The 23362-nt window shown below is 41.3% G+C and overlaps 1 protein-coding gene across 1 annotated transcript in view; it reads left to right on the top strand.

The window, feature by feature from the left end:
* PDE11A (phosphodiesterase 11A) overlaps positions 1–23362 on the top strand; it is a 390916-nt gene that overhangs the window by 298369 nt on the left and 69185 nt on the right. The window contains exons 11-13 of the mRNA XM_044242405.1: positions 1391–1537; positions 1777–1884; positions 16907–17016. Coding sequence (XP_044098340.1) covers positions 1391–1537; positions 1777–1884; positions 16907–17016 — 365 coding nt within the window. The remainder of the gene's footprint in view (positions 1–1390; positions 1538–1776; positions 1885–16906; positions 17017–23362) is intronic.

Here is a 23362-nt window from a genome sequence, read left to right as displayed (position 1 = left end):
GTAGGTGAAACAAGCCAATCACAGAAAGGCAAATACTACATGATTCCACTTACATGAGGTATCTAAAGTAACCAAACTCATAGAAACAGGAGAATGGTGGTTGCCAAGGGCTGGAGCGGAGAGCGGAGGGGAGAATAGGGAGTTGTCCATTGGGTACAGAGTTTCAGCTACACAAGGAGAAAAATTTCCAGATACCTATTGTAAAACTGTGTGCATGTAGTTCATACTGCCGTATTTATATATTTTTTCATTGTGTTCTTCTGTGTTGTGGGGATTAAACAGTGTTCGGATTTTAACCTAGAGATGTAAACTCTTACTGAGGAACATGGAGTTGGGAAGGAAGATTGATTATATGGTTTCTAGAATGCTTGGAGTGACCTGCGCTGGATTTCATTGCTCAGCCAAAATAGTCTCAGGGTGAAGATAACTCCTTGAGAGTAATTTACACCCAGTGAATAGACTAGAAATATGAACCCAGAATGTCCCTGATAACCTGAAAAGTAGAAATTATTCCCTTATCAAGAGTGGCCCAAAGGATATGGTGAACCCAAGGAAATCAGCACGAAAATGGTTCCCCCAAGTTTTTTTTCTTCCCTTTAAACTTGAGGGGTGGGAGGGAGGGACTGATGGACAGCTGCCTAACCTGAGTGTTTTGAAAAGCCTGAATATGTATGACCAGTATTGCAATTATGTTTTGTTGTTTATATAGAATGAAACTAGACGGTATTGTACATTTCCTCTTTTGGTGAAACATATGCTGGTGCTGATCCTCCAAACATCTCTATTCTATTAAGAAAACATTTTTGCCAGAGCTGCTGTGTCTGATCCTTTCCATCCTTCTGAATATACAGAACACATGTGCAACGAAGTGTGTGTGCCGAGCTATAGGATATAAGGATACAAGAAACAAGGAAATAAGGATACAAAAACACAAGGCCATAAGAATACAAGAAACACGCAAAGAGGTGTATTCCCATGTCCTCCTCTGAATAGCAGCAATTAAAATTCACAGCTGCTGGCTGCCCAGATGTTTCTTGTGTTTAGTGCTCTGTAATATGCATCAGAATATATTGTATGACTGCAGTTTTCAGTAAACGAGACAGCTTTGTATTCTAAATTCTGCAGATGAGATCCACTGTGTATATTTTTTCTTCAGATAAGCTTCCTCCCCCCTCACCCCCCCCACCTCCCCCACCCCGCCTTCATTTGCTTGGGGCATTTGCAGTTGGGAAACAAAAGACATTTCCAGCTCAGAGTTTAGCTGTCTTGGAGTGTAAGTGCAGGTCAGGTCTGATTTATGTGGCATGTCTGATAAGCAGGAAAGGAGAGCAAGATGAGGGGTTTGGAAAAGCTGGTGAACTTGGCTTGACTTATGGCCTCTGTTCTGTAGGCAGCCAACGTCCCTCTGGTGTCAGAACTTGCCATCAATGACATCCATTTTGATGACTTCTCTCTTGATGTTGACGCCATGATCACAGCCGCTCTCCGGATGTTCATGGAGCTGGGGATGGTACAGAAATTTAAAATTGACTATGAGGTAAGATGTTCTGACAGGGTGATCCGTCTGGGTCAACACGGTAGCCATGTTTCCCAAAGGCGACTAGAGGATGACATCACTCAGCCTGTACCCCTCCTGGGATTACCGTGAGGAACCTGGGAGGTTTGTGGAAGGACTCTTGGGTGGTGAAGATCACTCAGATGTAACGCACTGTTTTGATAACAATCCGCTGGGGACACATCCAAGCACCTGATCCCACCTTTCCCTTCCCATTTCAGACGCTGTGCAGGTGGTTATTGACCGTGAGGAAAAATTATCGAATGGTTCTCTACCACAACTGGAGACACGCCTTCAACGTGTGCCAGCTGATGTTTGCGATGCTGACCGTAAGTGTGCTCGGTGGCAGTGGAAGGGCATCTGTCATGTGTCTGGACCTGTAGGCCTTCTCCTCCGCGTTTCCATTTCTCTGACAAATTGCCACATGATTTGTTTTACACTGGAACTTACTGCCCTGGTTATGGGAATATATATTTCACAACACTTTCTGGGCTTTAAAGGAGTAAAATCACTGACACCCTGAAACAGGGGTAGTCTTGGCATGATTGCGTGAGCCTCTTTTCTATGCTTCATCGTGGGAAACTGGTTCCTTTTACCGAAGAAGTGTGTGGATTTTCAAAGTAATCTTTCTGCAGTGGATAGGGGACTGACTAACAGAACAAAGGGATCCTTGGATAAAACTGTCAGCTGGTGAAAAGCCATAGTCGGGCCATGTGACCGTTACCCATCAGAACGTGGAAATCCTGAAAGAATGATAATCTGTGAGATGCCCAGGGAGGCCAAGGGAAAGAAGTAGTGGGAGCAAAAGCTGTTAGGGCTTTGGGGCACACCAGGCCTAAAATTTCTGTTCTACGGGCTGTAACCCAAGGAAAGTGGCAATCTGGTTTTTGGAGAGGGTTAGAGCCACTAGCCAGAGGTAAGCCTTGAAATTTAAACTAAAAGCAAATGTTTGTGGCAAAGATTGAAACCAAGGAATAAGGCGTATTTGGGCCTTACTTCCACTTCCACTGTTAAACTGTAATCAAATAAAATTTTTTCTAGCTTAAATATGTTGGCTTCTCTGGCCTCTTGGTTTTATACACATACACATATGTATATAAAACATATATGTACCTATATTTGCATGTATCAACATATTTACCATACAAAATAGAAGAAAACACAAGTTTTAGATTATTGTAACATAAACCTAAGTACCTTACATCTTTGTACCCACACTAAAATTTAAGCCCAGAATAGGGAACTCCAAATGATATACATTTTTCTTTGGTCAAATGAACAAATACTGTTCTGCTTCTTCCTTATGAAATGCTCTGTCCCATTTTCTTCCTATGAAAATTTTACTCATCCTTGAAGGCACTGATCTATGCCAGTTTTTCCACAGAGTCTTCCCCTATATCCCTAAGCATCAGTAATTACTTCTATCTCTGCACTGTGTCTGGTACAACACGTCTTTCTTTCTGCTGTGTGTCTTAAGTCACAGATCACTTATTTTGCTATCGAGTCAGCAGCTTGAGGCCCAAGAGATCATTTCTTATTCTTTCAACAACATTCATTTGCTTGTCCAGCAGTTATTTCCTGGGTCTTGCCAGCATTTTCCATGCCCTCATATACTTGGTAGGTTTTCAACAGATGTGTGTTAGATTAACTTGAACTCCAATGCGCATTTAGCATGAGAATGTGGGACAAAAAGGTCTTCACTTTTACACTGGAGGACTTCTGTTTTGGATCTTCAACTGCTAAAGGAGCAAGCAGACTGACCTGGAAAAACTGGACTGACCCTGTCCTTCTGGAACATACCCCATGAAAGCAGTTGGCCAGGCAAATGAGGGAGGAAGATGCTTTGAACTATTAGCCTTAATTGCCCAAGTGCCAATGTTGCTTAAAAACAAAACAAAATAAAACCGCTTTCATCTTGCTTTTCCATATCAGATCTCAGTAGACAAGGAATAATTTCCTGTGTGCAGAGTTTATGCGTCTGGCTCACCGAAGACATTCAATGAAGAAATTGTTAACCTGTTATTTTGGAGAACCTATGGATTTATGGTGAATTGCCAAAAATAAATCAGCAGGAGCCTTGTTCGACGAAGGGAAAAAGGAATGACTTTGCTGTTATAAGTTAGAGATGTGAAAGGCAAACTTTGATGACAAGCCAGCCTTCAAATAGTTGGGGTGGGGGAAGTTAGCAAGAGCAGCGGGGTCAGGGAGGACACTTAGGAGTAAAAGGAAATACATACCCAGTTTTCTTCAGCATATGTTTCCAAAACACAGATGATGTTGATCCTTTTCAGGAACTGGAAGAAAGCAGAACTCTCCAACTCTGTTATGACAACAGGGGTATTCATACTGCCAGAATCCTTCAAGGGAATAGTTATTTTTGCAAGTATACTCAGCAACCTTGAAGAGTAGCCCTCTGTGAGAAGGCTCGGGTTTTGTTTTTGTATTAATGCTAGCTAAAAAATGAGAGAATTCTCTACTAAAGTCCCCACCCTGGCTTTAAAAAGAATACACTGGTGAATGTTATTTTTTTTTCTCCCTCCCATTGAATTGAGAAGCCACATCTGGAAAAGATAGTATTTCCTGCCCATTAAATTTTGCTGAACTTGACTAAGGGTTACAATAAGTTGAAAAAGTCAACTTTTGTCCCTACCACAAGCAGTCTCTTCGACGTGACCATGGGCAGCCTGGTTAAAGAGAATTTTTTAACTAAGAAAATAATTACAGAGGTGAGAAAAGATTACTTGGTCAGTGAAGAAAAAAATGAATTTAATTGACTCATCAGTTCTAATTTCTGGAATAAGACCTCAGCTTATGGCAAAATGATAACCTCACTTCCGTGAATGGGCATTAACATTTCAGACCCTCCTGAAGACTAGTAGGGGCTTTCACTGTTCTGTTATCATTAGTGATTATATTTCCATTCCAGTTATCTCATATTCTATTGCCATGTATTGAGTTAGGAACAAAATTTCTCTTAATATTAAAAAAAAAAAAAACATACACAACCAACCACTGGATTTGTTCTGCCTAAGTCACAAAGCCAAGAAAGTGCACATATGCTGAATTTTCCTCTAGATGGCGCTCCAAGGCAAAGTTTCCCAGCCAGTTGCCAGGCAAGGAGGAAAAAAAATTTTCCCAACCTTCCCTGAAAGTACTTCTTTTTTTCTAGGAGAGGAGATCATGCGGCACACACTCCCACATTCTTTTCTTGAAAGAGGCACCAACAAAGCCAGTGTGTCCCAAAAAAGCCCCTCCTATCAGGTCAGACTGTATTATGACTGCCTTGCCCACAGAGCTGTTACCAGGAATAACACAACTTTCTCCATGTGACCTTGTATCTGTGCGTATGTGTATTTATCTAGACCCATCTGTCTCCGGGAGTGGGAAGATGCATAGTTGTGTGTCATTGCTGAGCAAATTATGACACCATGTACAACCGAACAAGCAAATATAAATCTACACACCAGCTCCCAAACCTTTAACCCTAAAATCATTTTGAACATGGAAGATAAACTTATCGACACAGAATTGTGTTTTACAAAAGTATTTAACCTCATGTCTAGGTAACAAATCGGTTTCGTTCCTTTACAAGGGAAGAAGAATGAACTACTTTGAAGAATAAGCAATTTGATATAAAACAGTGGAAATTTAGTTCACTGGGAACCCTGCTAATGACTAATTTATTCCACGCCTCTGGCCTGAAATTCCTAATTTTGAAATGAAAGCTCCAACATTATCCTTTGCTTCTAGAGATATTTAGGTAGCTAGAATTCACCAAATATTTTTAATTCCTTGGCTAAATGCAGCATGTACTGGCAGTTACTATTTGGGGCTGAAACAAGGAATAAAAGCCTGCAGATCAAAAAAAAAAATCACACAAATTCTCTTTATCTATGGAAGCTTGTAGAATAAATATTCCATTAAGCACACACATAATGAACAATGAGAAACACATCTCTTCTATTCACAATGCAGACCAGATAGAGAAAACAACTGTGCTTTTGTTTGCATTCTGTGAAATAAAAGGTATGCGGCGGTGCCAAGGTTGCGGACACATTTTTCGGTTTTATAAATGATGTATGAGTTCCGACAGATTCTCCAAGGGTGGGGGAAAAGGTTTCCTTAAGAGTCAGTGTTCGTTACTATCCCATAAATGTACTCATTAGCACTTTGGGCCATGCCCCGCATCCTGTCGGGCTCAAAAGAGATTAATTTGAATGAGTGCATTTAGTTGAGGGTAATATTATTCATGTTGCCTTGTGTCCAGTTTTTTAAAAAAACTATAAAACGATGAACAACGATCACTGCTAGAAATCTTGTTTTTTCTTCCTATCGCACTGAGGTTCAGCTCGGGTTCATTTGGAATATTATGATCCTGCAGAATTCACGGGATATGAAAAGGGAAGAGCACATGATCGCATTAAAATTTATGGCAGTGCTGGCGGCATGGCGCTGGTGGGGGATCGCAGTTAAACACTAATAATAACCAAGTATCGCAGCAAACACATTGACACCCCCTGACATTTACTGGGGGCTTCTTAAATCTTAAATGTGGAGGTAGCGTGTTTAAGTCCATATTTGTGTTGTCAACAAGGTTATTTTCAGAGATAAGCTGAATCATTTTATTGATAATTCAAACTAGAGAGCAGAAGGGACATTTAGGGAGAAAAAAAATCCATCCTCTTCTCCAGCTTGAGGATAAGGCGCTGTCTGCTGTCTGCAGTTTTCAGAGAAGTCCTTGATTTTGGAGATAGAAAATTTATTCTGGAAGGAGATCTGAGAGACACAATTGGAACTCTCCCCCACTCCCTCCCTCGCCACCCCCCTCCCCGGCCTCCCAAGAAGGACAGAGCCAATTAAATGTTTTTAGAACCTATTAAATTTTTAAATAAAATATTTTCACTAAGTAAACAGAATCCTAATCTTAACAGAAATCTAATTTTTTTTTTTTTTTTTTTTTTTTGTAGATTGTCATATTGAGAGGTCCAGGAGATCTACATGTTCTGTTCTGTAACTGCCTATTAAAGTAACAAACAATGATCATGTTTATAATCATCTAACACCATTTTCACATTGTATTTCCTTTTCATATAAGTAGCAACTACTATATTTACTTGAAAATAAATGCAGCACCATCGTAAGAATGCAGTAAAATCTGCATGTTAGAAAAAACAGTTCTTTAATCTTCATGTAGGTATGTCTTGACTTCCAGTGTAACTTCAAAGATGGCAAATTTTCAGTTTAGGAAAGCAGTGATTTTCAGTGTATTTGCAGAGTATCAGCCCCGAGCACTAATCAGTTTGAATACTGTGCTTAAATTACATTTCAGAGTGCTGCCTTTTCATCATTTAAGAAGGTTTCTATTTTTCTTCTCTCTGGCCACCTCTGAGAGCCCCAATTAGGCACTCCATGCTTTTAGTTGACATTCCCTTTATCCACATTTATTTTATAAAAGAAAAAAGGCAAAGCCTCACATAATTAAGAACCCGGTGCGCTAATAACCAAACATACAATTGGGCAGAAGGAGAATCCAATCCATTTCCTCACACAGGAGAGTAACCTCCATAACTCACTTTAAGCGCTGCCATTCATGAGTTATGGGTCATTCCCTTCCTAGTGAAAATAAATTCTCCCGCGCCATCAGCCAGAGCTGGGTATTTTTCTTAGGACATGTAAATTGTAAAAGTGTATGAACATAATCATGTCCGGCATTTCAGAGAGCGTATAAGCTCCCGTTCATGGACACAGGCTTGGGAGGAAATGAATGTAGTTTCAGGGCTCTGGCTGCTTCGTTACAATATAGGATTTTTGATTAAAGAGAATTTATTCTTGAGATTTTTACGGTGTTGGTAAACTGCTTAATCTGTCGCTTTGTGTTTTATGACACCAGCCGAGTCCTCCAGGTCAGGGAGACCCGGCAGCAAAGCCGTGGTCATTCATCACAGCCTCCATTCTCCCCGCTTTATAACTTAGTGATGGCACTTCTGTGGGGCTGGAAACTGGCACTTCAAGGTGTCAGACTGGGAGCTTTAAAAAGTTTTAATTCTTCGTGAGTCCGGTGTTTAATTTTGGCTCAATGATGGCTAATAAAAATTTGGGTAAGCTTTGAAGAGCCCTCATAATCTTGAAATTCATCAACCTGGCTTCTCATACTTGGAGAGGTCTGTCTCTGCACAATTAATGCTCACGGAGTGATCTGCCTCATTCTCTGTGCTCACAAACCACATACGGTATTACATTCGTGCACAAGTAATTTATCTTAACGTATAAACCACCTATCTAAACAAGAACAAAAAATCTTTGCCCTCGAAGAATCACAAAGTATGTATATTTTTAGTGTTGAAAGCTCAGTCTTTAAGAATCCAACATGCTTTTTCTTGTTTCTTTTTGAAATACACTGGGTGCTGCATGCACACAGATATGTAGTCCTTGTATTATCTAAATTGAAGTAGAAACTTTGGTTTTTTTCCAAGTCTTATTAAGAGAGCCACCCTGAAATTTCCCTTATACCATTTGTATATCTTTTTACACATTTTATCAAAATGTGAGAGAGGAGCTATTCGGCCAGTTTTTATTTGACTGCATCTGGACATCTTGAGAATGAAATAAAGAGTGTTGACAGATGTTGGAGGTTTGCTTTGAAAGACCCTAGCACACGAGCAAACAAAACAACCCATGCATGTGAACACACAGAACACACAGATGAAACGGGACCAGAAAACCACAGAGCCTGTTGAAGTTGGATAATAAAGACATGGGGGTTCATTGTAGTATTCTATTTTTTGTATGATTTTAACTTTCCAAAGTGAATAATTTTTTTAAATTATGGTAATAGGTAGGTTAAAAATTAAGTCTTGGAAGCCATTAAAAAATCACTCCATAAAATTTATTAAAATCAACTCAATTTTTTTCATACATCAAACATTCATTCAACATATGCAATCACACCAGACCGACCACTGAGTTTTGCTCCCTTGCCTGTCTCAGACTTACATGGGCAAACAGTTGAACATTACATGAGGGTGAGAGCCATGGTGTATCCAAAATGTGATGTAGGTTTTACCGTTTGATGACAAGTACCTTTAGAGGCTTCTGATTAGAACAGAAAGTATTTTGATGTAGACTGTAAGATTTTCCCAACTCTTAGCTTGGTAAGGGAAGGGTCACTATAAATTTAAATCAGTATTTGGCTGCATTTATCTTGAGGAGAAAGAGAGGCAAGTTTGATGAAAACTACCCCTGGTCCATTGGATATTTAGACAAACTACAATTGGTTTGTGTTACATTACATGCTTTGGTGAAGGGGACATGTACACATAGTGTCGGATGGTGGTCCCCTAATGGCTGAAAAGGTTCTCGTCTCTGGGCCACAAAAATAGGGCTAAAGTGCCTCTTTTCCAGCTTAGCACAGCCAAGCCCTGGCAGATGAAGATTACTGTAAATGCCAAAGGGGTGTGGCCATTAAATCCAGATGCTCTGGTTTGTGCAGTAGGGGTTTTTTTTTTTCCCCAGTAGGGGATTGTGGCTGTGAATTCCTGTTCTCCTCCCCATTGTGTTTTCATCCCCCATCAGCCCTGGTTGGCAGAGGTAGGATCCTGGGTTTTTTGTTTGTTTGTTCGTTTGTTTGTTTTTGTTTTATTATTTTTTTAATTTTTTTTTCAATTTATTTATTTTCAGAAAAACATTATTCATTATTTTTTCACCACACCCAGTGCTGTTTTAAAAAGAAGATAGGCTATGGCATCAAGTAGTGTAAATTTATTCATAAGCACTCTTGGTAAGCCATTGAAGTCTGCTTCCATCTGAAAGCTTGAGAAAGTCCTCTGCCTAAACGCATTGCTTGGGAGCAGTTGGTTACGTCGATGCCTGTCAGCCTGCTGCTTGCATTTGTATGTTGAGAAATACCCATTCCATCCTGAAGCCAACAAAACAGAGTCCCAAAGAGAAACACGCTGGGCTTCCTGTACGCTCCTGTGGAGGCCAAACACGTGCCTTAACAGCCCTCCCTGCTGAGACCCACCCACAGTAGCCTATGTGCTCAGTTGGGAGGGTGACTGGAGGCACCCTTCTCATAGAATCTTTGGTTCTTGCTCGCAGATCTAAGTTTCACAGATAGACACGAGCATCTGGTATGTGGTATTTGCGATGAAACCCTCAAAGAGTGCTCTTCGGCTAAAGTAAATTTGATTTTAATAACATATCAAACAAAGGCCCCAGAAAGTGACCCTGCAACACTCTGCACACTGGATATTAAGAAAACCAGAAATCAAATGCTTCTTGTCCAAGTGCTGCATTTGCGCCCCTAGCTCACATCACTTTGAAGTTGGAGTCATCTATAGGTCCGCTGAGACATGACGGAGATTAGGGACTCTTCTAGAGGGCACTTCCTTGAGAAACCATGGTCTTTTAAATGCCTTGGAATGGTCTGAGCTCTTCTTACCCAGAAAAGAGAGAAAGATGAAAGGGAGAAGAAAGCCTACAAAAACTAATCGCGTTCCCCCTAAACTGGAGTCAGTCCACTGGGGGCTCTCTTTAGTGCCCAGCTGTCAGCATTGTGGAGGAACATTCGGAGCCAAGAACTTTCAGTTTGGAATTTCTATGACCATTAGGAATTCCTACTACATCACTGGATTCCCTTCCTCTTAGTCTGCCACATGCTAGACCTTGAAATTAACAGGAAGAACTCAGGAAATCCCTCATCATTCAGTACGTCCAACACAGATGTGCAAAAACTGATGTGAAGGCAGAAATGTCTGGCATCACTCCCTCAGCTTGCCAGGCTGGAGCTGAACACACGACGAAGGGGCTTGTGGTCCATAATCTACCTTTTCCAGAAACAGAGCAGGGGTGGCTGACCTCTTCCAACAGTACTCTCTCCAAAAAAGCTCAGCCAGTGCTGTGATGGTTTCTCTCTAGAAAAGGGACATTCACAGCTCTGCTTGGGCTGGCCAGGGTCATGCCTGTCTTCCTCCAAGCTCTCTTTCTCGTGCCTGGAGCAGTACACTGCTTCATAAGTATTTGCTCAATGAATTGATGAATGAACGGACACTTTTCAGGGTGTTAGTGCTTCCCTAATGCCTACCATGGAGAAAATGCTTAGTTAATATTTGCTCGATGATACTTGTGAGGTTGTCACTATTTTATTCCAGGGTAGGAGAGTTTGATGAAACATGGGCTTATTCCTAAAACAATAAAGAATTTACATACACACACACATATATATTATGTATATTTTTATATATGTTATATATAACATATTATATATTATATAATTATATATATTTAATTATATATATTATTCTAATGCATAAATGTTTTTTAATGGAAATTTTGGACACACAGGAAAATTTTCAAGTCAACTGTGATCATATTACTGGTAACATTTTGTTGTCCTGACAGTCCTTTTTTTATGCATGTATTGAGTAAAGTTCGGATGTTACATATAAACCATTGTATCTTTCTTTTCTCCCCAAACCTCATTTGTACGCCACTATTTATGATCAGTTCCCTCTTGATGCGTCAGAGCTCATGGTTAGGGGTGAGATGTCCAGTGGCTCTGCGGTATCTGGCTATCAGCACTCAAGAATAACAGCATCTGTGGAATAAAGCACGCCTCAGTCGATCCTTTAAAGCCATGTCATCGAACACTGTATCATCACGAGAGTGCTTAAAAGCCTCCTAACTACACCCACGCCCTCACGTTAGAGGGCTGAATATCGGAGTGGATGAGAACACCCTTGGGAGACAGGTTGCCTGAGCTCCGATCCACCTCTGTTACACTCTAACAGTGCGTTTCGGAGCCTCAGTATCCTCATCAGTAAAATGAAAGATAACAGCATCTCCCTTGGAGCATTCTTATAAGGATTCAGTGAGTTACTGGGTTCGAAGTATGTAGAACAGTGTCTGGTGTTCACTCAGCACTGAAGAATTGTTAACTACTCTCAGCGTTGTCCCAAGCCTTTTCTCAGATATGAAATAATTATCCCCAACACCAGTGGCTTGATATACAATAAGCACTTAATAACATTTGTCAAGTGAGTGAAGCCTCCATAGCACCATCTAGATTGTGTTGATATCATGGCTCTTGTTTTTTAGACCTTTTTGGATTCTACAGAGCGGCAAAGCTGCAGTCGTCTTTCTCTGCCCATGATTTCCTCCACTCACTATTGGGGTCAGCTTGGAAATGATAGTATATCCTAGCTGTATATCCTAGATAGTATATCCTAGCATTGGAAATGATAGTATATCCTGTTTGACCAGGTGAGAGGAAAATTACTGGGTAGACTAGGATACCCTGTGAATCAGTCTAATTGTCTGGGTTCTTTGGATGCCGGTGATTATATGCTTTGGTGGGTGGGAGTAGGATTATCCCAGCTTATGTTTTAGCCCAAGGAAGGACGATGGCCGGAAGCCTGCTCAGAGGGTAGTCACAGGCTTTTCTAAAAAGGGTGGTGTGAGAAGTGGGTCTATATGACTTGACTGTTCCTTCGTTTAGATATAGTGTATTCGCTGCTTTACATTTTTTATATGAACTGTGAGGGAATACAGGTGAGAAAATAGATTAATATAAAGTCAGTAAAATCCGTAACTATTGGTTCAGGAACAGAAAAGATATAGTTGTATTTGAAAATAAAAGAATAGAGTCGGGCATGGGACATATACATTAAAATGTACTTTCCACTGCCACTGTGTTTTCTTTTGAAAGCACATTGTCCTCAGCGGGCAGTTGACGTTTTCTCTTCAACTTGGGTCAGTGTAGGTCTGAATGGAGAGGGCGCGAAGGAAGATGGATGTGGGGGGGAGGGGCAAATGGACACTTACTGGCAGGTGGACACCTTTCAAGCCTGATGATTCTCAGAAACCACTTACCAGACAGCTTTAAATCACAGTCAAGAGATAGGTGCTGCTTCAGTAATTCAGGTATCACGGTTGAGAGAGGTAAATATGTTCCGTGCGACTGCGAGTGTGCTGGACTTCAGGGACTCTTTATTCTGAGGATCTAGAGGTGGGGTCCATGGTCTCTGAACACCATAAACTTATAGAATAATTTCTGGGAAGAGGAGCCATGATTTTTATCAAAGTCTCAAAAGTATCTGTGATCCAAATAGTTAAGGACCTACATGTGGTTTCCCAAGAAGGGGTAAGGGAGGCGGGGGTGGGGTGGGGAGGAGATTGGTGGCATAGAACATTATAGTAAAATATATTCCATCATATTTTATAATGGATGAAAACTGATGGCTTAAAAATGACTCAGGATTCTGATCTTGAGCCTATTAGAGGCATTCAGTTTCATCTTCTAATTAAATTTCGAATCTAATTACCTTACTTTAACATTATTCCTATTCTTACTATTCTAATTCATCAGCTCATTTTAATCAATAACATTTTCACAGGCAGAGCCTCTGTAAATTTTAGTGCAATTCTATTGTTTTTTACAGCCCTGATTTCCACAGTATTCTGGATAATTATGTCATATATTATAGGCTTTGAGGGCTTACTTATAATGAGCAGATCCAAACCCAACAAAGCTGACATTCAGTTTCCAAGATGACAGAGATGACATATAAAGACATTTATATTCCTTCTTTCAAAATCACCCCCCAAAAACAAGGAGAACAAGAAATGGATACACATTCTATATGTTATGGAACCATAATATATGCAGACAGAAAATGGAGAGAGGATGGTTCATAGCTTAGCAAAAAAAAGGAAGATCTACCCAGGTGCTTTCAAGGTGAGGTACTAAAGGAAGTAGTAGTCCACGTGAGAAACGTCTCTCCAGAACCTATCAAGGCTAGGAACTGGAGGCATCAAATAAATTTTTTTTAAATTGAGTGGAGTGGAGTGAAGGGGTGCCAAAAACACTGAGCCCCCAAGTCTCCCCCCCTTCTCCATGTAGTCAGAGGGCTACCCTTCCCCTCACTTGCGCAGGAAACCAGAATATTTGCTGGAGAAACTAGGCTCCAGACTTGGGGACACCACCAAAAGAAAAGTTGAGGCAAGGTACACCCTGAAAATGAGAGAATTAAGCAAAAGTCTACATTCTCAAGGATGAGAAGATATAGTTCTCTTTTCTCAAAATGCCAACACCCACGTTTACACCATTTCCAAGCAAGAGATTGGCAAGTTCAGAGAAAATGAGTTTAGATACTGACATTTGGGGGTTTCCAACAGAAGAACAGCTGGCCATCTGCTCACCTGGTGGTAAGGCCCAGAAATCTACAGACACCACCCCCATGTGCTGTTGTGAGGTGAACATTATAATGCTTTACTCTTATATGAGTAGACACTCAAGGATATCAGGCATTTGGGGGAAACCAGCAAACGCAGAGAAAAGGAGTTCAGAGGAAACAGGCAATTAAGGAGCAGAAGAGAATTTCAGAGGAATTATGATGATTATCTTCCAAAAGATGAGGTGATAACACATCCGTGAGAGAAGAATAGCATGCTATGAGGAAAGGAACAACAGATAAAATGCTTATAAATGATGACTCTTGGAAAGTAAGAGGGGAAAGTCAATATGAGCAACGGAAAAAGAAGAGACAAGAGTGTAAAGAGATCAATACAGGGAGCCCAACATCCAACCAACTGGAGTTCTGTTCAAATAGGACCCCAAAAAGAGGGGAAAGGAAATTTTTTTAAAAATAAGATTACAAAAACATTGTACTGAAGAAAATGAGTCTCCAGGTTGAAAAGTCTCACCAAGCAAAACGACAAAGAAAGAAGTTCTAAACCAAAGCATATCTTTGTGAAATTGCCAAAACCCAGGGATAGAGAGAGGATTCTTTTTTTTTTTTTTTTTTTTTACTTTTTGGAAGATTTTATTTATTTATTTGACAGACAGAGATCACAAGTAGGCAGAGAGGCAGGCAGAGAGAGAGGGGGAAGCAGGCTCCCTGCTGAGCAGAGAGCCCAATGCGGGGCTGGATCCCAGGACCCTAGGATCATGACCTGAGCCAAAGGCAGAGGCTTTAACCCACTGAGCCACCCAGGTGCCCCTAGAGAGAGGATTCTAAGTGAAAATCAATAACGTCTGATTTTTAGGAATAAGAATTGGACATACTTCTCAAACACAGCTTTGGAAGTAGAAAACAATAGAGCTGTCCTTCAAAATTCTGAGTGAAAATGTTGCAAGCTAGAATTGTGGGAAAGCTAACAACTGAATAGAGAAAGTCATCTTCAATCATGCAAAGCTTCCAAAGTTAGCGCACTCCCCAGTGTTGAAAAGGTAAACACCCTTTCTCATGAAGCCACTGGCAGATTTGCTCCTGCGAAATGAGGGAGGAACTGAGGAAGGAGAGAGGTTGGGATGCAGGACTGCGGAGGTCAACCCCAGGAGAGGAAAACTGGCAGCCCACCGAGAATCCAGAACAAAGGGAAGGACCAGGCTACCGCTGGGAGTCCCCAGGACAGGAAGGCATTGAAAAACACCGTGACCCTTTGGAGAGCTGTGTAGAATGTGAGAAGACTGCGATGTTCAAGGAAATCTTAACTCCAGGAAATAAAAACATTTACATCAGAAAGGAAACAATCCTTGGATACATGTTAGCTCAGTCATGAATATTTATGGAATGTGGCTCTGGATTGCATTGTGAGTGTGAGAGGGAAAAGAGGAAGGGAAGAGAATTCTCACCCACCACAAGACCAAGACATCAGTGTTCAAGGGGAAACTGGCAGCTGGATGCTGGGAATTTGCCCACCTCTGCCACATACTAGCTGTGAGTCCCTGGGAACATTACTTAGCTTCTCTGTGCCTCAATTTCCTCATCTATACCTGGGGATAACAGTGGTTCCTACCTCACAGGGCTGTGGTGAGAATTCAGTCAGTGAAACAGCTGCAGAGCTCTTAGGACAATGTCGGCAGAGAGGAAGGACTATATACATACTTGATGAATAACCAAGTGCCAATAATATGGACATACTATCTAGAAATATGGTAGGAAATAACTACCAAATTAGATAAAGGAAAGATTAGGTGCCTTTGGGAATCCGGAAGAGGGAAGGGTGAGAGACTACTGGTTTTGATTCGAAGCCTCTTACCATGATTTGATTTTTGTTTTGTAACTATTCAGGTAATACTTCAAGTAAAATAAAATTAACTTAAAATGAACAGCCAACTCCAAATTTTAAAACAAAGGGGCGCACACAGCTTTGATATGGGCTATTTAACCCCTGCCCCCAACAATTTATAAACATTCCCATTTGCTATGCTAGGGAAATTATGTGTATTTCTAAATGTAGCAGGGGACCCAACTTAATTTTTTAAAAATAAAATTGTCAACACAGAAACTTACTGTTCAGTTATTTCTGCAATAAAAATATAATTAATTAAAAAACAAAGTTTTCATTGCTCTAAAGAAGTGTCTTACAGATACTATCTAGTGGTCCAAGGTTTGGGGGAAAAAACATACATGAAAAAGGAAGCAATGTGAACCCTACTTTCCCCTCCTCCTGCCCTCTGATAAAGATTTTAATAAGTAATGAAATGGAAGACTTAACCAAGTAAAAAGGGGGAAAACATAAAGGCTTTGGGTCAAGAAAATGCATGGACTTGTGTTTCCAGAGGCTCACTTCCTCTTCTAAACTAACCGAAGGACGAAGGACATTCCCTAATAACATCACACTGCTCCCCAAAGACCTCACACCCAGCCTACGCATTCTGCAAGCATGCTACCAGAGGCTTAGAAAAAAAAAGATTCCATGCAATAACACTCCACCCGATCCTCAATCTGTGTTGCCTAATCCAATGCCAAATCCTGGTTTTCAAGACGTACCCTGCCTGCCTCATTTAAATTTAATCTGTCCTCCAGCCTATTATGAGTTAAGTTAGTCACAAGGTAAATTGTAAAATATTATGTAGCAATTCGAGTAGCTCTAAGTTCCTTCTTTTAATATGTACATAAAAGGTGTTTTCTGTTGCCTGCCTTGGTCAGAGTGGCCACTGGTGGGTGTAGCTTTCACTTCTCGATTCACAGCCCTCTTTTCTCCTCGTGCTAGATGCTCATCATTGCCACGTAGAATCACAAAACACATTTTGCTCTGGGCCGCTGCCAAAACGTCACTGTATCTGGATAGCACAGGCTCTTCTCTTAAAAGGGAACAAATAGTCTGAACTGTGTCCTGGTGTGCCGGGGCGGGCCACTACGACATCTAGCTAATTCATCACTAGCTAGTGGGGACCTTAGTCTGTGCAACTGACCACCCAACTGACTGTCATCGAAGGGGGTGGCAGTTAATCATTTCCTTAAATGATGTGAGTATGAAAACAGAGCTGATTGCTGCTCGGGGGACGAACCTTATCCATCCTCCCTGCCCCAAGGAGTGACTGGTGCCATTTTCCCTTCTTCCCAGACCGCAGGGTTTCAGGAGATTCTGACCGAGGTGGAAATTTTAGCGGTGATTGTGGGATGCCTGTGTCATGACCTCGACCACAGGGGAACCAACAATGCCTTCCAAGCTAAGTAAGTGTTCTAATTGTTGTTATTTTAATGCATTTGCCTTTCTGTTCAGAGCCAAAGGTGACAAGCGCTAAAGAGTCAAGCATTAATTTCTGGCATCGGAGGCCAAGGCCACGCAGGCTTGGGTGTGCATGTCACGGGGCTCATCTATCTTTATAATTCCCTATTCTTCTTTTAATTGCAAATTTGCCCTTCATGTCATGCTTGTTGATTTGGTCTGTCTCTGTTGACCTCAGTCAGATAACAAAGCTCAGATTTTAAAGGGCCTTTTTTTCCCCCTCCCAGAGTATTTGCCTTCATGGCATTATAAGCATCTTGGACTTGCTACTCTCAAAATCAGGTTGTGAGACTATTAAAATGAAAGTGGTCTTGGGAAATTTTATGAAGCAAAATATCTTTCTTCACCCAAGAGAATCTCTTGCAGGTTCCTTAATGGTGGGTGTTGTATAAACTGCCGTGAAGTAAAGCGACGTGAGGAAGAGGGTCTCTGCGGCTCTCATCCCTCCCCCCCACAGAAAGGTGAGAAACAAACAAAGGATTTCATCAGGACTGGGGATGTGCGAGCACCTAATGAGCACAGACAGAATGATCTGCCCCTAAGCAGTGTGGACTGGTCAAGACAACTGTTGCTTGGTAGTTCACGCTGTGGCCAAGGCTATAGAATGTATGGGTGCTGGAAATAAAACCCAAACCCCACTCTCCCAACTTACATTGAGGGTCTAGTTTCGATATTCTTTTTATTCTCTGTTTGCAAACAAAATGATATGTGACTTCCAACTCTGGAGCAAAAAGTTTGGGGCTGGAGAAAGTAAGGAAGTCTTCAACAAAGACGTAAGATAACTACGAGATGACTGATTTCAAAGCCCCCAAACAGGTCTACCGCCACAGTATGAACGTGAATAGGCCGTTGGAGGTCAACAGCACACCAGTCTCTTTGTTTGAGGCCTGGCGGTCCTGGCACCTTGCATTTACTCCTGATCGAGCAAATGAATTTTTATCTTACACACTTCTCTATGCATCCTGGATGCTATCATAGCCCATCGCTTTGACCCTCTCTTCTCAGCAGGCTACGATTTCTTGACCCTCTTAAACTTCTGTGACATCTACTTTGCAAAAACTCAGCCCCAGTTCAATCAAACAATTCTACTTCTTGCTCCTCTACCTAGACTTTTAAATGCTTTAGGAGAAAATGTCACAGTTGTGAGAGTCTGAGACATACCAAATACATATTGTCCCAACCCAGGTGGCGGCTCTGTGTTCCCCCTGATCTTTCTGCATCCTGAGCCAGCTCCATCCCCCACTGCCCTTTGCAGTTATATGTACCAAACTGTTCTCCCTTCCTAAACCACCTCCTGTCTACCACCACCCCCCGCACCACTCAGCAGGTCACCTTGCCTCCTCCCTCACCGAGGAAATTGAGGCCATCAATTGAGCACTCCCTCAATTTCCTCCCCTGCCATGTAGAAACTTATCTGTCTGGCCCCATCCTTTCAACCTTCTCTCCTATCTCAGCCAAAGGGCTGTGCTGCCTCCTCTCTGAGGCTAATCCCTCGACCTCAGCTTTGGGTGCCTTCCTTGCCCTCTCCTGCGGGACCCCACTCAATCAATCTTCCTTTCTCTGCTTTCTGTCTGCTTCCCCTACCTACTAGTGCTCAGCATCCTGTTAATGTGAATGATTCTCCCCCATCTTGAAGAAGACACCTCAATCCTCACTTCTCCTTCTGGCGTCTGTTCTCTTTCTCTTCCTTTCTTTCCAGTCAGGCTTCTTGGAGAGTTGCCCGTTCATCGTCTTCACTTCCTCAACCCCTGTCTTCCACATGACTTCTAGTGCCACCTTACCAGGGGAGGCCACCAATGGCCACTTTTCCCAAAGCTGAGGGACACTCTTTTTGTCCTTCTTTCTTGGCCCTTCTTGCCCTCCCTCCTTCTGAAAGCACATTTTACCACTCTCTCCTTCTGAGAGCTCTCTTCCTATTAGAGTCCCCCACTTCCCTCAGAATCAGTCTTTCCCTCTCCCTTTTCCTCTATCCCAGTGAATGGCAGCACCAGAAATCCACAAGGCACCACAATCTTCTCCTTAGCACCCCTCAAGGTCCACATCTTTGCATCCTTATTGTAACTGTTGCTTCTTCGTGTCCATCCTGGATTGCTACAACAAGCAGCCCAACTTCCCTCCTCCAATCTTCCTCCTCCCTGGCACTCTAGAAAAATCTTTGTAATTCACAAAACTGACTAGATCACTCTCCTGCTTAAAAGACATTCACTGGCTTCCAGTGACTTTCAGGGTAATATTCATTTGCTCGGGTTAGCCCCTGAAGGTCCTTTTCAATTGGGCTCCTGCCCATTTTCCCTGCCCAACAGCTCCCTCCCCCCCACTCCCATCAGCTCATCAGTGTTCCAGACACAGGGACTGTTGGAGTGCTCGAGAGGGTTCTGCTTACTCACCTCTCTGCTCCCCAATATGCTGCTTCCCTTGCCTGGAATGTCCTTCTCCTTTCCCTAAAACTCCTCTGAAAGCATCACCCTCTGGATTTTATCCCTGAGGTGCCAGCCCCTTGTCAATTTTCTGTGCCCACATAATGCTCTCTGCTTTTTCAAAAGTGTGCATCTCACTACATTTAAATTGCTGATTTACCGCTGTGTTTTCCTTCTTCTTGAGTACCTGTGATGAATAACAAGTACCAGGAGCATAAGAAACACACAAGGAATGTTTGATGAGTGAATAAATGAATGATGAATGTATAAATGGATGAGATTTATTTTAACTAATTTAACTATTTTAACATAGCTCAATAAAGTTTCCTGATTTCTTAAACAAGTATAATCTTTTATAGATTATTATAAAACATAGTTTTTATACACATAGGTTTGATGTTGCACTAAAGACAATAGTGTCCCTGGGGCCTACTGAAGCATAAACTGAGTATACTCTCATTACAGGGTCTGACAACTCCTTATGTTTGAATTCCTGTGTCTGCATCTCATTATTTTTTAGGATGCCTCTCTCTCTTGGGTCAATGGCGTCATTGTCAGCATATCTTCCTTTAGCACCCTCTCTCTAGCCGCCTACCGTTCTGCCACTTATGCATAAAGAAGAGATAAATGTATTAGAATTATGCTCATTGAACAAGACTGAGCACCTTGTGGGTTCTTTTTAATAGTCAAGTGCACAATACCTGTGCTCAGATACCAATGTCCTTTCCCAGAGAAAGCCTGAGTATCACTAGGAGTGGCAGCCCTTCTTGTTAGTTGACCTCTCAGCTCTTTGGACCAAGAATACACAGCAAATTAAAACCCAACTAATCATATTTTATCTGCCAGGGATTACCATGATCTTGGCTCAGTTAGCTGTTGAGTTCTAAGCTGCAGATCTACAGAGGCTTGGCAGCTGTAGGCTACTATTCTGGGAAATCTGTGATGACCACACCAATAGATAAGAGAAACAAGAAAGGGAATCTGCAGAGAGAAGAGAAGAAAGTAGGTATTTGGAGAGAAACAGAAAAGGGAGATTGTACAACCCTAGAGAAAGACAGAGAAAAAGCAGACTTGATCCCTCCTTCCCACAGCTCTCCTCCCTTTCCAGGAGACCCAGCCACACTTGGTGATCACTGGGCTCCATCCGAGTTCCTTTTCTCCCTTCATCAACCTTCTCTTTAGTGAAGCTGCTCTAACTGGTTTCTGTTCTTTGCAACTAACAGTACCTGAGACCAAGAGAAGAACTACAGTGTGTTTTTTCCTACCTCCAGTGCTCACCAAAATACTTGTAGGGTAGATATTTTTGTCTCCATTTAACAGGGAGGGCCTGAGCCTCAGGAAAGTAATTAACTTAACCAGATTCATACACCCAGAATATGGCAGAATAGTATTCAGACCTGGGCTACCTAATTCCAAAAGCCATTCTTTAACCACCGCCTAATACTTTCTTTCATGACTTTGTAATACTTATTTGGGGCCTTTGAGCTTCCAGTTTATTGGCTGCTTTGCCATATATGTGAGTTCTGGAAAACTAAAATATATTTTGATATCCAGCAAATCAAGACGCAGAGCCATAAAAAGAAAGACCTGAACGAGACCTTAGTAGTCCTATTTTTTCAACACCTTAATTTTCTAAGGTCCCCAATCTGAAGTGACTTGTGTGAGATGGAACAACTTTCAGTATGTAAAATAGGGATTAAGTTGATGATATTCAACTTATTAAGTTGATGAATTCAATTTTTTTTTTACATCCTCATATCACATGATCAAACTACCCATTCCAAGATATTCTGACATGGTTCCTTGAGACGATTAATCTTGTACACGATTTACCAACTCACAGGATGTCCATGAGCCCTGCTTCTACCAAAGCGAGTCACTCTTGAACCCAACCTCAGTTAAAATTTCCTTTAGCAGTGAATACTGAAAGAGACATTTTATATCATGGGGAAGGGATTACCTTTTCATTGATTAGAAAAAGACTTATTCAGTAAGCATGCCCTTGTTTAGAAAAGCCCTAAGAAGAAATCTAATCCTTATTTCCTTTGTTATTCCACAATAATTGAGTGCTTTTTTTGTGTGGAAGACTCTGTGCTAGGCATTGTGGGAGACATAAAGAAGTATAACCAACAGTCCCTTCCCTTAAAGTAGTTACAGTATAATTCCAACCTTTCAAGTGATTTGGAAATGGGATTTGAATGCACCAGTTATTATGTGGCAAAGCATACAGTACCTTTTAGTCATATATAAGGCTATAAACAGGAGACATTTAGCAAGGGACAAATTACTATATAAAATGCAAAATGCCTCTACAATAAAAAGTTGTGACTTTAGTTATAGCACAATATGATTTATTCTCTTAGCCTTTCTGATGAGTGAACCTTTGCATTTTCATATTTTATTCTTAATTCTTAAGCATTGGAGCACAGGCAGTGAATGATCAATAGGCAGAGAGGGCGGCCATCCCACTATGCTTGGCAAGTGCTCTGCGAACACCTCTCTCCTGTTCTCTCCAGGGACCGTCTTTCCCACTCATCCCCCTCTCCATTACAGCTGCCCCCGATGATTAAATATCAGTACCGAGCAGCTTTGTAGTATATTCTCCTAGGAGACTTCTTCTATTCATTTCTAGCATAATCTCTTATACTCATTTATTGGGAATGAAAACCCATCTTGTCGCTTTCGGCCAGGTCCCAGAAGTGAAATCCTGGGGCACATTAATCTGCCGTGACAGCCTAATCCCATTCCTCACCACCTCCCAGCAATTCTCAATTTCCTAATTACCTTTCATAGTTTTCCTTTTAAAACTTTCCCATAAGCCATGGCCACACACTTCCATCACATCTCTCTTTCAAAGAATATGCACGTCTAGCAAACTTACACATGTTTTTGCACGTCTATTTTTTTTTGCTCCCTGGGCAAAGTGCTGAAAGCCTGTAGGGAAAGAATTTTCACTTCAACTTTTCTTTTTAATAAGTCTCTCCTTGGTGTGTCACCTACCAAGAAATGAGAAACTTCAGTACGTCGGGATGACCTAATCAATAAAGAGCTTCATGAATAATCACATGTATAAATATTCCTGTGCTTCTGGGATTTGGATATACAATATGGGTATCCACAATTTGGAGATATGTAGAGCTCCATAATTTGGATACATAATATTTTCGTAATTACATTGTGCGTGCCCCAGAGCTCTTATACGATGGATATACTTACCACAGACAATTAAAATGAGGGCTGGAGGTAAGGTTCATTTTTTTCCATATGCAAATAATGTGGGTATCTTTTCATATTTTACATGAAAAATGGGAAGTATACCTTGACACTAAATGTATTACATGAAAGACATGGCCTCTTTTAAAAAATGGTTTTATGACAAAGTAAAATTGGTTAATACCGCATATGACGTTCCACCCTGCCAAATCAGTGTACTTTCACATACTGACACCACTGGGAAATCCTACAATTAAGAAAAAGAGAGAACTTAACTTTTTAAACCCAGCCTTTTCCAAATGTATTTGACCACAGGACCTTTTTCATTTCTGCCCATACGCCATTTCATATTTCAAAGAATATTCTGCAGACTACTTTTTGATAAGGTATATATATCCTAACAGATGCATTTTATTTTTGGCCACTTACATCAAATTTAATGTGTATGGGCTTCACTCCTATGGCCTAGGAGGTTCATAGCCTAGTGGCAGGTAAGGCAACACCCTCAGTGAGACCTGGCCTGAGAGAAAAAGCACCATGAGGTTTTGTAGTCTTAGAAAAACTGACAAAGACCAAATCTGGTAGTGTAAACCAAGGATCCACATGGAAATGGAAGGATTCTTGCTTTTATGATTTTACTCTAGAAAACAAAGTAGGTTTA

This window comes from Neovison vison, chromosome 3 (assembly GCF_020171115.1).
Source record: "Neovison vison isolate M4711 chromosome 3, ASM_NN_V1, whole genome shotgun sequence".
NCBI lineage: Eukaryota > Metazoa > Chordata > Mammalia > Carnivora > Mustelidae > Neogale > Neogale vison.
Note: the sequence above shows the minus strand (reverse complement) of the source record. Positions and strands in the feature narration are given on the sequence as shown.